Source organism: Mustela erminea, chromosome 9 (genome assembly GCF_009829155.1).
Source record: "Mustela erminea isolate mMusErm1 chromosome 9, mMusErm1.Pri, whole genome shotgun sequence".
In the NCBI taxonomy this organism is placed as follows: domain Eukaryota; kingdom Metazoa; phylum Chordata; class Mammalia; order Carnivora; family Mustelidae; genus Mustela; species Mustela erminea.
In genome coordinates, this window is record NC_045622.1 from 80,498,747 (window position 1) to 80,515,773 (window position 17,027).

At 34.0% G+C, this 17,027-nt stretch overlaps 1 protein-coding gene across 5 annotated transcripts in view; it reads left to right on the forward strand.

Annotated features, from left to right (window-relative positions):
• The window catches only part of METTL15 (methyltransferase like 15), a 190,109-nt gene that overhangs the window by 82,547 nt on the left and 90,535 nt on the right, over window positions 1-17,027 (forward strand). For all 5 annotated transcript variants that reach the window (XM_032356439.1, XM_032356441.1, XM_032356438.1 and 2 more), the window contains one exon: window positions 5,501-5,637. In XM_032356439.1, the coding sequence (XP_032212330.1) occupies window positions 5,501-5,637 (137 nt within the window). The remainder of the gene's footprint in view (window positions 1-5,500; window positions 5,638-17,027) is intronic.

The following is a 17,027-nucleotide window of genomic DNA, read 5'->3' on the forward strand; positions in this document are numbered from 1 at the left end:
GAATATTATGAGATGAAGTGGAAAGAGCATAGGATTTATATTTCAGTATTAGCTCTGCCCTTAGCTACCTACCTTTTGGGGCCTTGGTCTCCTCATAAGTAAAATGAGGAGGTGGAATAAATAGTGTGTTATGTCCCTCTAAGCTCTGAAATTCTGCATCTGTACCCTGTTCATTATCAGATTCACAGCTATAGCTCAACTATTCAAGTGTGACTCATCATGGTGCAAGGTAGAACCTAATCATTTCTATATTTAGAAGACCATGGGGATAAAATGTCATTTATTTGTATTTGATTCAAAGAACTGCCTAAAATAAGAAATGTTCAGTTTCTTAGTTCAAATGTAAAGGATTCTGATAAACAGATAGAAACATGGTGCATTAGAGTTACATAATATTATTAATATCAGATCATTATTAATGTTCTGAAAAAGTTCATTAATGAAACAGCTTGTAATACCTGGAATATATTGGTGTTAAATGACTTCTAAAAGTTAGATATCCTGTGACTATTTTATCTGGTCTTATGGTAATGAGTCTTGTATCTTGAGGAGTGTTTCTAAATTCATTTGCACAAATGAGTATTGGTATCTTTATCATAGCTACCTTGGGAAGCTGAGCTCTTTTTTCATATTACATCACTAAATATTTACTAAGCATCTACTGCTGTACACTGATGCTGTTAAAGTGGAATCAGAGTTGGAGAACTGTAGTTATGCATCTTCCCTCAAATGTTTATTTTTTAAGTCACTTTTTTTTGATTCTGAGCCCCAATCTCCCTGTGCTAAGAAGCCATCAATCTCGGTCATTCTCATTACCCCAACTGAGCTATGCAGAAGCCCTTCATCTTACTACTCATCTCATACCACACTTAGTTCTTCCTGAGATGCCTTTTGTTGTAGTAAAGGCCCTCTAGGACCAGAGGTTCTGCTGCTCCTGTGCCAAAGAGGGGTATGGAAATCTCTGGTATCACTGGGAACCCTGTGTTGAGGGTCCACCCTCCTTCAGTTCCTCATATAGACAGCTGCTTTGAGATCTTATCATCTGTCAGTCATTTCATTAGTCCTGCACCTTCCTGGAATTTGTTCATTATTCCCATCTCTCTTCTATCCAATTTCAGTGAGATCTCTCTCTCTCTCTTTTCCTTAAAGATACTAACCTACCCAGGATAACTAGCATTCTTTCTGAGCTTTTTTGTTGTTGTTCTTTAATATTAACTGATAGGAAAGTGGTTTTCTCCAGATGGTAGGAAAGATACTTTTTTCTTTGTGACATGCAAAAATCCTCAAGGAATATACATTTCTAAAGCTCTAAATACCTAGGCACCTACTTAAAATAGAAAGAGAGAGAAGAGGAAGAAAAAAAGAGAGAAACACATGTATCTCAAGAGTTGTCCCGCTACACAAAGATTAAGACATGGTTTCTGAGAGCCTAAATTCCAGTGGAATGGGTGATCTATAAAAAAAAAAAAAACAAAGTTTTCTTATATAATTTTTATAAAGCTATTTCTACCATAATTCTTTCTATGTCATCCACTTTTTAATTTCTTTCTTTTGTTCACTCCTCCCTTCTTCTCTTTATTTCTTTCAGAAAAGGCACAAATAATTCAGAGTTGGAGACACATGGTTTAGAGTTCTCTTTCCCTCACTTGCTTGTTATAGGATCTTAATCAAGTCACTTATCTCTCTGCACCTGAGTTTTGTACTTGCAAAAATGGAGAGAAAGCCACTTGTCCCTACTTACAGAGCTTTTGTTGGACCAAGTAGGAAAACTGTTAATGCTCAATAAATTATAAGGTATTGGGCAAATATAGGCTTTGTTGATTTAATGCAGAAGAGAGCCAGGTATACCTGTATTCAGTTCCTGCATTTGCTACTTACTAGCTTAGTTTAATCTTAGTTTCTATGTATGTGTACATCTGATAACACCAATTTAGTGGTTGTAAGGGAGAAATAAGATAATTTTTATGTATCCGTGAAGTAAATAGGGGTACATTTTATCCCCCCTTCTTAGATGAAACAGTTGAGGCTCAGAGGGTTAAAATACTTTGGTTAGGATTATACAAGTGAGAAGTGGGACTGTCAGAATAAAATCTTGGTAACAAATATTGGTTTTATGTATTAGATAAATTATATCAGGTAATTTTAAAGAAAGAGTTCCTTTTATGTTTGAAACATTATATATATATATGAATTCATGCAGATGAGACCCATAGAAGTATTGATTTGTAACACTCAGATTTATTTGTTCTTTTGCATTTGTCCAGTATTATTTTATTGTCAGCTAGTACAAATTTTAAAATGTGGTCTTACATCAAGTTAGTGACCCAGGAGAAGGGAGACACTAATTGGCTCCCTTTTCAGTTATAGTGCTGGTTGATTCACAAGGCCTAAATTAATGAGCAATGTATATTAGAATTTTCAAAATTCTTGTTGATGGCTTCAGTAACCTATTAACCTAGGACATATGGTGGGGTTCACTTGTAGTTTTATAAATCCATGTCTCCAGCTTTGCTTTGTGGTACACTTGACTGGTTATAATTATTATTTTTTTTCCTATGGAAACTTCCTTGATTGTCAGTACATCTCCAAGGGCATAATCATGATATATTAAAAAATAATCATGTAAATTATAATCATCTTACATTTTCCAGAATATTTTTAATGATGAGAATTTTTCTTTTTAATTATCAATTGGGACTTTCCTGGCTTGAGATAAAATAATCATATGCAAATTTTTTTATTTTCTATACTCTCAGTTAAAATACAGAATTATAGCAAGACTTGATATTGGGGCATAACAAAAAAGTAATTTCTATTTCTGCCTTGGAAAAGTTCTTTGTTTAAATTATGCTAAGCCCCTAGAAATTTTTAAACTGAAGTATGGTAAGGTGGGAGATTTTTACTTATTCATTGATACATAAAATAAGTATACAGACTCAGAATGGAAATTATTTGATTTTGAGATTATAAGTATATACTCCTAACAACCATACAAATAATACGAAGGGGCTCCTGGGTGGCTCAATCAGTTAAATGTCTGACTCTTCATCTCAGCTTGGATTGTGATCTCAGGGTCATGAGTTTGAGCCTCACATTGGACTACTTTAAAAAAAAAAAAAAGCAAGAAATTCTAGTGGTTTTTTTTCTAATTATTTTTATTAACATATAATGTATTATTTGCCACAGTGGTACAGGTCGTGAATCGTAAAGCTTACACACGTCACAGCACTCAGCAGAGCACATACTTTTCCCAGTGTCCATAACCCAGTCACCCTCTCCATATCACTCTCCACCAGCAACCCTCAGTTTGTTTTGTGATATTAAAAGTTTCTTATGGTTTATCTCCCTTCCGATCCCATCTGGTTTCATTTTTTCCTTCCCTAAGCACCAGATACCCCAATCTGCCTCTCAAATTCCTCATATCAGGGAGATCATATGATAATTGTCTTTTTCTGATTGACTTATTTCACTCAGCATAATACTTTCTAGATCCATCCACGTCATTGCAAATAGCAAGATTTCATTTCTTTTGATGGCTGCATAGTATTCCATCATATATCTATATCTATATCTGTATTTATATATATGTATATACACAAACATGTCTTCTTTATCCATTCATCTTTTAATGGGCATCTAGGTTCTTTCTATAGTTTGGCTATTGTAGACATTGCTGCTATAAACATTCGGGTGTACCTGCCCCTTTGGATCACTACATTTGTTTCTTTAGAGTAAATGCCCAGTAGTGCGACTGCTGGGTCATAGGGTAGCTCTATTTTCAACTTTTTGAGGAACCTCCATACTGTTTTCCAGAGTGGGATGTTGAGCACTTTTTCATGTGTCTGTTGGCCATCTGGATGTCATCTTTGCAGAAATGTCTGTTCATGTCCTCTGCCCATTTCTTAATTGACTTATTCTTTGGGTATTAAGTTTGGTAAGTTTCAAGTGTTGTTTTAACATTATCATCTGTAATGTTGAAAAGAGTGTATAGCCATGTCTTTTGTGCTGACAGTGACAGAAGTGCAAGCTTTAGTTGTATTAACATACTTATGTTAAAGAGCAGTGCTTGTGGTTTATCACCACATTTACATCTCTCATAATTTACATCCCTCCTCTTTTAAGTTTTGATCAGAAAATTTCCTCCATGTTATTCTTGAAATAGCAGGCTAACATTTTTGAGGACTTGTTCAGAGGATGGGTCTCAGCACGGTAACTGGTAGCAAAAAATCAAAGCGTACTTGTGTCTTGTTTCTAACCACTCTCCTGGAAATAATTTGTAGCCTTCAGGGCAGGAGAATGTTCAGATCCATTTCAAGAAGTTGTCTTCTTGTGCAGTGTTCACATTAACTTTGAAAAAGTTACAAGTTTATATATTTTTAATAGTTTGATGTATAGCATATGTCATTTTTCATAGTCTTCAATATTATTGGAATGATTATTTTTCTTTTCATAATACCAGTGAAGTTTATTTAAAGGGCACATTAATCTACACTGAGAGTGTCTTGACTTCCAAATCAACCACAATCAACTTATTCACAAATATGTTTCTAATGGTCCAGGTCTGGTTTCTTGCCCAACTGAGACCTATTTTCTTTATAGTGTGACCCAGTAAAAGAGCCAAGAAGTAGATTCAAGTCCAATTAGCCTTACTGTTTTTCTAGAATGATCTAAGCATGAAGCCACCCCTGTAGATTATAAACTGTTATCCTGGCAAAATTATTACTTACAGATCTTACACTCTCAAGTGTCATGGTTTAGATGACCAATTATATGTCACCTTACCAGTTAGGTAAGTATTGATGGTATCTTCTTTCCCTCTGACTTTCTTTTTCTTTTCAAAGCCTGGGGAAATCTAAAAACAGTGGGATTTTAAGTGTCTTTCCCAAAAATATATAGGTACTTGTGACAAAGCTAGAATTTACCCTAGCTCTTTTGACTTAAGCCTTGAGCCTTTTCCAGTTTTGATTTTTAAGGATTTGTCCTGTGATTATTTATTGTTAGGTATATTCATTCTTTTTTTCCTGTATCTCTTTCCTTCTCTCATTCTTTCTTTGTATTCTTGAATATCTTCATGTGTAATACAAAGCCATTTAGAGAGATTGAGATAAAGTGAGCCATACTAATTGTAAGCTATTTCCAAATAATGAGAAATTGTTGGAAATATTATCATCAGCCAGGTGCTGGAAAGCATTAAAAAGCTAGCAGCATAACTCTGTAGCCAGTTTGACCTTTGGAGGAAAATGTAAATTTGTCTTAAATTGGCCAGCCTATGCCAGAGATGATCATTTTACTGATACTCTGACCATTTCTTTCAGACTGGTCACTCATAATTGATCCAGGTCTCATGTATAACAAATTGAATTCTAGGCAAAATAATTTTAATTGTTTTTCCAATTGCTATCAGCTCGGAAAATCAATATGTACCTCTAGAAATTAAGGTAGCTTGCAAGAATATTTTGTTCATGCTTAGGTAGTAATTTTATTTTTCTGTGTTGGCCAGATTTTTCTAGATATGACATTTGGTTCAGGAGGACACACAAGAGCCATTCTACAGAAGGAGTCAGACATTACTCTGTATGCCTTAGACAGAGACCCAGCAGCTTATGCAATAGCTGAACAGCTTTCAGAATTGTATCCGTAAGTAATTCTCTTGTATAATTATTGAATTTTGGTGCTGAGTTTTATAGAGCTGGGTTTACCATTTTGGAATTTGTTCTCCCTTGTATGTTGTTATACTTCACTCTGCTACATATTTTCTCTCTTTTTTCCCCTGAAGGAATTAATGTAAATATTGTTTTTAGTACCACTTAAAATGATATTACTGCCTTTATCTTTCCTGAATTCATAAAAAGAAATAAAAAAATGACTTATGGCTAAAATTTGAACATGAGTTAATGTCCATCCATGGGTAATATTTTGACAGTAGTTTAAGAAATAATTTTTAAAGAATTTAGGAGTTACAGTTTCTAAGAATTTACTGGTAAAAGTAAATAAATATGTGAGAATAATGCAGAATTCATTAGGTCACATACATCAATGTAATGCAGTTGTTTTCTCTGAATTCTTTTTGAAATTCACAGGTAAATTTAGAGCACTCTATATCCCTCTGACAAGAATTAGGTGAGCTTTCACTGTGGAACCTTTTAAAAATGGAAAATATTGTCTTCATGAGTTGTTAAATCATCTTTAGAGAAAATTTTGGAATAGTGGATTATGCTGTGTTGTTTTAAAAATTACTGGTCTGAAAAAGGGAAATGTCTTGGAGCTAAGTTGACTACCCACAAACAGGTATAGGGCTGTTTTCAAGAATAAGGAATTAGTCTGTTATGCTTCATAGTCTGAAATCAAGAAAATAGATGAGAATTTTAGAGGTAGATTTTGACTTGATGTACACCAGAGTTTTTTGGTAGTCGTAACTGTCCAATAATGAAAAAGTCTGTTTGGTGAAGCAGCAAAAGTATGAACATGGAAAAGTTTAATCACAGACTAAAGATAGGAAGTTGAATTACTTGTCTAGAATAGTCTTTTTCAACCTCTCAGGTACCAAACTCTTTGCAAATCTATCAGTGTGATTAATTCTCCCAATAAAAATTAAATAAAGACACCTAGATTTTTGTTTGCAACATCACAGGGTTTAGTGGGAGTGCCTGAAATCCACTTGACCCCAGGTTTTTTTCTTCTAAGAAAAATATGAGGATATGGTTTAACGATGTGATACTTAAAAAGCAAAACAAAACAAAACAAAACAAAAAAACACCCATCTCTGTTATTCTGTAATGTAACTTACATGCATTCATCTTCTTTAGAAGTTCTTATAATTCTAAGGCATTCATATTGGTGAAACATCTTAAGAGTTCACCTGATTATGACCTGAGTGTTCATAGAATGAATATAGATCTCTATTATATTTCACTATCATAGAAAAACTTGATTTTCTTAGATATTATTATTTCTAAAGGCAGTGAGTTCCAGTTCAGTTTTTCCAAGGTCTCTTATTCCTTCAGAAAGCCTCCTTTTCTCAGAAGGAGCTTAAAATTTTATCAGTTTTATCAGGTGTCTCAAGAATCTTGAGACTATATTCTCTTTTCAGTTTATAGTTGTAGAAACTATTAGCTTAGGTTAAATAATTTGCTAAAAGGCATATATGAATAAACAGAGATAAAGCTGGGATCTCATCACCTAATAATCTTTTCTTTTTAAATTGAAATATAGGTGAACACTATGTTATAGTAGTTTCAGGTATACACAGCATTTCTACACATTACTCAATGCTTACCTTGGTAAGTATAGTGAGCATCTGTCACAATACAGCATTATTAAAATATTATTGACTCTATTCCCTATACTGTACTTTTCATCTCTATCACTTATTTATTTTGTAACTGAAAGTTTGTACCTCACAGTCCCCTTTACCTACTTTACCCATCCTCCCAGCCCTCTTTCCTCTGGCAACCACTAGTTTTTTCTTTGTTTTTAGGAGTCTGTTTTTCCTTCATTCATTTTTTTTCTTTTTTTACTTATAAGATTCCTCACATAAATGAAGTCCGTATGATATTTGTCTTTATCTGTCTTACTTATTTCACTTGGTGTTAATACCCTCAGTTCTATCCAATTAATATCCTCAGTTCTGTCCAATTGGCAAGATTTCAGTCTTTTTAATGGCTGAGTAATATTCTATTTTTTATATATATATATATATGCATGCTTGGGTTGCTTCCATAACTTTTCTATTATGAATAATAATGCAGTAAACATAGAGCAGCATATATCTTTTGAAATTTGTTTTCATTTTCTCTGAGTAAATACTCAGCAGTGGAGTTACTAGGCTGTATGATATTTCTGTTTTTAATTTTTTGAGGAATCTCCATACTCCATACTCCATGATGGTTGCACCAATTTACCTTCCTGTCATCAGTACAGGAGCATTTCCTTTTCTCCACATCCTCCCCAACACTTCTTATGTTTTGTCATTTTGATACTAGCCATTTTGACTTGGGGGAGGTGATATCTCATTGTGATTTTGATTTTCATTTCTCTAATGACTAGTAATGTTGAACATTTTTTCATGTGTCTGTTAGCCCTCTGTATGTCATCCATAGAAAAATGTCTTTTCAGGTCCTCTGCCCATTTTAAAATTGGATTGTTTGTTTTTTGGTATTGAGTTTTATAAGTTCTTTATATATTTTGGATATTAACCCCTTATTGGATGCATCATTTGCAAATGTCTTCTCTCATTCAGGAGGTTGCCTTTTTGTTTTGTTGATGAATTCCTTTGCTGACAAAAGCTTTTAGTTCCTCTCTCTTTGATGTAATCCCAATAGTTTATTTTTGCTTTTGTTTCCTTTGCCTGAGGAGGCATATCCATAATAGATATGTTGCTAAGGTGAATGTCTGAGATTCTTTCCTTTGTTTACTTTGAAACTTAGGAGTTTTATGGTTTTAGGTTTCACGTTTAGGTCTTTCATCCACTTTGAATTGATTTTTGTGGGTAGTGGTCCAGTTTCATTTTTGGCACACCAAAAATAGCTCTCCAGTTTTCCCCAAAACAATTTATTGAAAATTGTGATAGACAATTGACCACATAATCATGGGTTTATTTATGGGATCTCTGTTCTGTTCCAGTGAGCTATATATGCCTATTCTTGTGCCAGTACCATACAGTTTTATTGCCATAGCTTTGTAGTATATCTTGAAATCTGAGATTGTGATTCCTTTGGCTTTGTTCTTCTTTTTTAAGCCTAATAACCTCATTTTATTAAGTTTCATACTACCTTGACTCAAATCTTATTGAAATGTTTTTAGTTCTTTGGAAGATAATTGTTTGCCAAGTATAATAAATTACTTAAGGAACAATAGAATAAAACAAGGCAAGAAGAATTAGTATGGATGAAAACCAGAATGAAAGCAACTGAAAAGAAAAAAGAATAAAGAAATCCAAGTGATCATTCCAAAAACATGTGATTATGATTGAAGAGGACACCAACCACGGATACGGGATAATTTAATCATAAGATAATACAACCATAATTCTATGGTAACATGTGAAACATCAATGAAATGAATAGTGTCCTAGGAAATATAAATTATTAAAATTGACTGAATAATTATAAAACTTTAATAGGTCATTACCAGAGAAGAGACAGGAAAGGTAACTAGAGTACATAGAACAATGCACCATGACAAGATTTGCAGTTGTTACCTACATCTTAAAAAATAGGAAAGAGTGGGGCCCATGGGTGGCTCAGTGGGTTAAGCTTTCTTCGGCTCAGGTCATGGTCTCAGGGTCCTGGAATCGAGCCCTGCATCAGGCTCTCTGCTCTGCAGGGAGCCTGCTTCCTCCTCTCTCAGCCTGCCTCTCTGCCTACTTGTGATCTCTGTCAAATAAATAAATAAAATCTTAAAAAAAAAATAGGAAAGGGCATTGCCTTTTATACTATTCTTGATCATGATAAGAATGTAAAGCTTTTTCAGTTCATTCTATATTGAGTCTAGCATAGTTTTATACTTAATCCTGCTAGAAGTAGTATAAAAGAAGAGAAAAAGTCTAACCTCACTGAAGAATATAAATGTAGAATGCAAAAGGAAATACTAGCACACCTAATTCATGTATCATTTAGTTGAAAGAATAATACCTATGGCCTAGTTAAAAGAATAATACCTAAAGAATACAGAGATGTCTCCAGGTCAGCCAGCCAATCAATGACAGATTGGTAAGCATGACTGTAACCAGCTAGATAATAATACTAAAATCTCTATGTTAAACAGGAATATAACTATTTAAATGTAAAATATTCTATCAGCTAAGGACAAACAGCAGTTATTTTCCCAAATGGTGAAATACTATAACAATTTGAGTCAAAATCAGGATGTAAACATGGATTAGCCTCTATAAATACTACAATCAGTATTTTTGGAAGATCTGGCATATAGAAGAAGCTAATTAAGATATTTTTCTTGTAATCATTTGACCAAAAGGCTTGTAAAATTAATAAGTTGATACAATAAGATGGCTAGGTAAAATTTTAAAAATATTCTTTGTAGTAAATACTTGGGAAGGGAAATAGGAAAAAAAATTCATTCTCTAAAAAGTACCGAGAATTACTTAGACTATTTAGTAATAAATTTTACAAGAAAGGCACAGTTACAAATTAAAAAAAATAAAACTTTCTAATTTTATTAAAGGACATACAAGATCGAACAAAAGAGAAATCTTGTTTTGGGGTAGTATGAATTCATATTTTATAAAAAAAAGTTCTCCCCAAATTTAATGTTCATCCAGGAATTATTTTAATTGGTTTAACTGATAAATCCTTGTTTTTAATTTATGTAATATGATATGAAATATATATGGTTGGGGGAGTGACAGATTTTTGAGGGGAAATAAAAAAGTGAGGGGAAACTTGCCTTACTAGATGTCGGATCATACTGTAAAATCACTGTAATGAAGTCAGTATAATATTGACATGAGAAAAGGTAAGTAGACTGGTGAAAGGCAGAATTCAGATACAGATTCAACAATATAATAGATATATGCTATTGAAAGTTGAAAGAATAATACCTATGGCTATACTATAAAATAATAATACCTATGCTATACTATAAAATAATTTAATAGAAGGGGAAGATATTTCAATTTTTTAAGAAAATAGTGCATTATTAAGTAAATGGTATTGGTACAATGCTCACTGAACTTGAAGAACATGAAATGGACCCCTATTTTAAGTCAGATTCAAAAATAACTTCCAGATAGAGTGAAAATATATGAAAAATTGAAAAAAATTCTATAATAAAATTGAAGACATTATATAGACAATCTAAGTGTAAGTTTCTTAATCAAGACTACAAATCACAAATCTATAAAATTAAATATTAGAAATATCTAATATTTCATAAAATTTTAGAAGTAGGCAAAAATAAAAATATTTTCCAGACAGTTAATTGGGGAGAAGAAATATTAGTAATATAGAGAATGAGAACAGGATTGACATTGCAGTGAAGGAAAATACCGTTTTCCTCTACCCTCCTAAGTTCTCAACTGGAGCAGATTCACAAGAGAAAATGCGTACACATTTATTTTTTATGTGCTCCATAAGGAAGTGAAGACCCTAAGACATGGTTCACCTGATTATTTTTATATTAGGTTTGATGAAGAGTGAAATGTTATGGAAGAATATGGTAGAACAAGTGTTATGAACTAAGTGTAGTAAACTGGGGGAAACTAGTAAGCCCCATTTGTTCAGATTCTTCTTACTTTCATCTTTGGAGATGATAAGGGTTCTTTTCCTCTGCATATAGGGAGGGCATCTCTCACATGAGGGTCTTATGACCTGCTTTAGGAGAAGCGCAGCAAGTTCTTCCTTTATGTGCTGTTTCTCACGTTCCTTCAGTTTAAAATATTCAGTATCGTGCAAGGTGCTGTATCTTGAGGTAGCATGACTGCAACCCCATCAATATTTATCATGTAGGAAGAGTTCTTCTAAAATTGATAGCATAACAAAATCCAGTTTGGAAAATGAGCAAAAGTTATGGGGAGGGTCATTTGTAGAAGATTAAGTTATGAAAAGATGCTCAACATCAATAGCAGTGATGAGGGAAATGAAATGAAAATAATAATGGTTAATGCTTTATATTTATGAGACTGGAGAGACAGTAATTTGAAAAGTGAGGATATGCGGAAAAGGATATTCATCCATTTCTCATGAGCATCTTTTCCTATTAACAAAATGCATAACATGCTTAGAATCTATCTCATCTAAGTAAAAGAATCAATATCTAAGGAAGCATATTTTATGCATTAAGTGTGTATTTCACAAATTTTGATTATACTTATATATTATCATATTGTTATGTTATATATTTTACATGCAGAACATTATAAATCCTATTTTTTATATTTTATTATCACATTCATATTTCATTAAACTATCTTAAAAAATAATTTTATTGATTGGAGAGTATTTCCTTCATTATTACTTAATTTATAAGAATGCTAACTCTACTATGGTCTTATCCATGTCCATATTACTGCTATTTTAAATCGTTCTATGCTATATTATTTTAGATGCCTTACTATAAACAACGAATACCAGATGTATTTTCTGTAAACAAATCTGAGTATGTTTTCTGTAAAAGGATAATTAATTCGGGATATACTTACACATTTTCTATGTCATTTTGTTTGATGTTTTTCTATTTTTGTGTTTCACTGAAATTTTCTTTGGCTTTTAAAATTTATTTTGTCCCAGCATAGTTGTTTAGTTTCCCTTTTCTCTACCAATTTTGATGACATACCTTTTATTTTTTTCATTTCATTTACTAGTGGCTGATGTTAGTGTTTTATTTTGTTTTTTAAGATTTTATTTATTTAAGAGAGACAGAGCAAGTGCGAGAGAAGATGAGTCGGGGTTGGGGGGTGGTGGGGAGGTTTAGAGGGAGAGGGAAAAGCAGACCCCACTGATCAGGGAGCACTATGCAGGGCTCCATCCCAGGACCCATCCCATGACCAGAGCTGAAGGTAGATACTTAACTGATTGAGCTACCTAAGGGCCCCTGATGTTAGTGGTTTTTTTAAAAGATTAAACATATTTAAACAGTTTTTTTTGGGTTAAGTCTGCAGAAGAAAATCATATTCCCATTTTTATTTTACTTTTTTTCCCCACCCCACTGTTTGTCTTTTAAATTATTTTCTTGTATTTATTCATTAATATCTACTATTATGATAATTATTAGTTAGCATTTACACAGTTTGGAATCATATCTAAAATAATTATTTACAGTTCAATCCATTTAATTCATTTCAGTGTATTCCATTTGCCTTTTAAAAAAAAGATTTATGTATTTATTTGAAAAAGGAAAAGAGAGAGCATGTGTATATGTGCGCACAAGCAGGGGTGGGGGGCAGAGAGAAAGAATATCCAAGCAGACTCCTGATGAGCAGAGAACCCCCCCAGGGGGGGCCTTGATCTCAGGACTTGTGAGATCAGGACCTGAGCTGAAGTAAGAGTCCAGGACTTAATTGACTTAGCCACCCAGGCACCCCACCACTAGCCTTTTTATACTACAAGTCCTATTTTGAGTTCTTCATGTAGGCTCATATCTTACTCAAATAAATACATCTTTAAGTAGTTTTGCTAGAAATATGAAAAAGGGAAACACCTCTACCTTTGTCTACAGAGACTGTTATTCACACTTTCTTACATGGGTAATAGCATGATTTAACATAGCATTTTGGTCATTTTATGGGTATTACTCTTTTTCTTTTGACATTTAGTGCTGTGGAGGAGTCTGAGGTCAACCCAGTTTCTTTTTTCCTCTTTGAGGTAATTTCTCATTCTGCCCACCAGGCTGGATGCTTATTAGATATATTTCGTGACTATTTTTGATATTCACAAATTTTTCTAAGAAATATTACTAATTCATCTATTTTTGTTAATTTGCATGTAGGAGTTATTTTGTCAAGCCCCACTCTTTCTTCTGCTTTCTAACACATGAGCACTTTTTATTTGTTGGTTGGAGTTGTATTATCTTCTGCATGACCTTTATCTTCTCTCAGTGTTTTCTGCTACTTTTCCTTTGCCTCACTATTCTGGCTCATCTCCTTAAGGTTATTTTCTGTTACAGATTTGGGTTTCTACAGTATTGATGGTGATTTTTATTGACTCTTGGTCAAGTTTTAATTCATGTATTGGAAACTATCTTTCCCTGTAACCATATTTAATTTGTTGATCTGATCTTTTCTGCCAGTTCCTTTTTATATCCTCTCTTTTTGTCGTCTCATTTTTCTGTTTTATTTAATAGCCAGCAGACCTTTCTTGAAATTTATGGAATCCAATTCTGTTTTTTGTAACAAATCTTTTTTGAAAGAATGCTTTTGCTCTGTATCTTAAGTACAGAGTTTTCCTTTTCTCTTCCAGGATCTTTTTCATAGGCCCCATCTTGGTCATGTATTTATTTGTGTAGTTCTTACTATTTGTGTAAGATTTTTTTTTTTTTGACTAGTTATTGATACTATTTGAACTTGGATTGTTTTGCTTGCTTTCAGAGAAGATTAAATAGGTATCAATAGCTGGCCTCCATTTTTTAAATTAAAGTTTGTTCCATGGTCATTAAATTGGAGAGTTACAGGGATGCTTGGGTGGCTAATTGGTTTAAGCATCCAACTCTTGGTTTCAGCTTGGGTCACGATCATGGGGGTTGTGGCATCAAACCCCATGTAGAACTCAGTGCTCAACATAGGATCTCCTTGAGATTCTCTCTCTTCCTCTCCTCCTGCCCCTTCTGCTCATGCGCTCTCTTAAATAAATAAATAAATAAATAAATAAATAAATAAATAAATATCTTTTTAAAAATTGGGTGAGTTACAAATATACTTGCTTGTATGACATAATCTATTCTAAATTACCCATAGATCTCTTCTAAGTTGTATAGTCTGTTTCCTGGCACTTGAAATTTACCATTTATCTTTTCTTTTTTTAAATCACCATTTCTTATTTTTGGTTAAATTTACACAGGAAGCCAGGGCAAAGGCATATCTAGACCTTGTGGCTTCAGGCTTGCTGCTGCTTGTGTTCTTTCTACCACTCTACAATATTATACTAGAAACAATTTAGTCATATTCTCTAACAGAGCTGGTATTCATACCTGGGAATTTTGTCTCCAGGGCCAGTGTAAAATTCATGTAAAGGAATACACTGTCTTAAACAGCCCTATCTACCTAAAATTTAGATTGCCAGAGTAAGATATAAGACACAGTTGTTATTAGTCATACTAATCATAGGAGGTCAGTTCTGCAATGCACCATCAAAGTGAAATAATATTTATAAATATAAACAAACATTAAAAAAGCAACTTGGGGGGGCGCCTGGGTGGCTCAGTGGGTTAAAGCCTCTGCCTTCGGCTCAGGTCGTGATCCCAGGGTTCTGGGATCGAGCCCTGCGTCGGGCTCTCTGCTCGGCAGGGAGCCTGCTTCCTCCTCTCTCTCTCTCTGCCTGCCTCTCTGCCTACTTGTGATCTCTGTCTGTCAAATAAATAAATAAAATCTTTAAAAAAAAAAAAAGCAACTTGGAAAAATTAACTAGACTGTTTTGAACTATTGCTGATGGTCTGTCACTATTTTCAGTATTTTTGTCAGTATAATCATTACTAAAATGAGATCTTATATTTTGCCCCACTGAATAATATTAAATATAACCTCTACCAAAGAGGTATCTGCTTTGAAGGATGAAGGTGTTTGGGAATGTGAAAGTATGTTATTTTCTGGCATACTAAACATTTAGTTCCAAGGCTTGAGAAAACATGTATTGTACAAAGTAGTTTTGGGGCAGTCTGGCTCTTCTAGTGGTTCCAAGGGGTTGAGGACATAGTCCATGCCTTCATAGAGCTCATGATGTAAATGGAAAATAGATAAGAAAAAAATAATTTCACTGTTATTTAATTGCAGTTGTGATTATGGCTAAGAATGAGTATAGTATGTTCTAGGAGCAATATTTTATAGTCTAGTCTAGAATATCTAGAAACCTACCTGAGTATGTGAATTTAAGACAGGACCTGAAGGATGAGTGACTGTTAGTCAGGTGAAGATGGACCAAGAGTGAGCACTTGTAGTAGAGAGAACAGAATACTTAAAGATCTGTAGCAGGAAAGAGAATGTTAGTGAAGGGACTATAAAATGAATAGTGTGAATGGATGAGAGAGAGGGGCAGAGTAGATAGAGAAGTAAACTAGAGCCGGATCATACAACACCTTGTTAGGGATTTTGGACTTTAAGAGCAAGGGGTAGGTACCCATTGCTGAAGCAGGAAACTGACATGACTGTATTTGCATTTTTAATAGATTATGCTGCCTAAAGACTATGGGTAGGAAGAGGGTGAAATCAGAAAAGATTTAGTGAGAACAGTTAAAAGGCTAGGAATTTCCACTCTATATGAAAGCTGGTGGTAGCTGGGCCTTGAAGATTTCCTTTTTCTGATCATCTTTTTAGAAATTCTACTTTGTTCTGAGTAGTCCATGGCTTCCCATTTTAATGGGATTCTAAGAGATTAAAAGACTTCATTCCGGGGCACCTGGGTAGCTCATTGGGTTAAGCCACTGCCTTCGGCTCAGGTCATGATCTCAGGGTCCTGGGATCAAGCCTTGCATCGGGCTCTCTGCTCAGCAGGGAGCCTGCTTCCTCCTCTCTTTCTGCTTGCCTCTCTGCCTTCTTGTCATCTCTCTCTGTCAAATAAATAAATAAAATCTTTAAAAATAAATAAATAAAAGACTTCATTCCAAGGTAAAATTATGTTGCATGCTTATAGGTGAAATTTGACTTAATATTGTGATACTAAGTTTTAAAAGAGCATTCAAGAATTCACACACATCTGACTTGGCCACTATAGGGCAGGAGACAAAGAATGAGTAAATTCAGTCCTGCATGTTCCCAAGTCTATAAAGTATTTGCATTCTCACAGAAGACTTTCAGTAATTAACTTTACTCCAGAATCTGTCCCACCTCTTATTTTTCTTCTCTAGGGCAACAGCACCACCTGGGAAACATACATTTTTATTGGGTGAATGAACCCATGCACTAGTTCTACTTAACCATTACTTTTCCCTCACTGTTTATTTCTAATCAGCAGTAGGATCTTTCAGTTCTCCCTCAAGACTTGGCAACTTTAATAGCTGACTGCTCTTTCTTCCTTGTTCACCATAGAGCTCTGAAACATGCATAGACTGCTGCTTTTTTTGAATTCCAGCTCTGCCGTTTACTCACTGTAAAACCTCAGATGCGTTACTTAACCTCTCTTTCCTTCAGTTTCTTCAGCTTTAAGATGGCGATAATAATAGTACCTACCTCCTAGGACTGTGCTGAGGGTTAGACTTAGAGCACTGTTTAGTATATCCTTTTAGTGAGTCATGAAGTCTTTTTATTGGGTCTTGGGTTTAGTATATCCTTTTAGTGAGTCATGAAGTCTTTTTATTGGTCTTGATTGGCATTTTATGGAATGGAATAGAAAAGAATAGGAAATAAAGTATATCACATGAAGTTA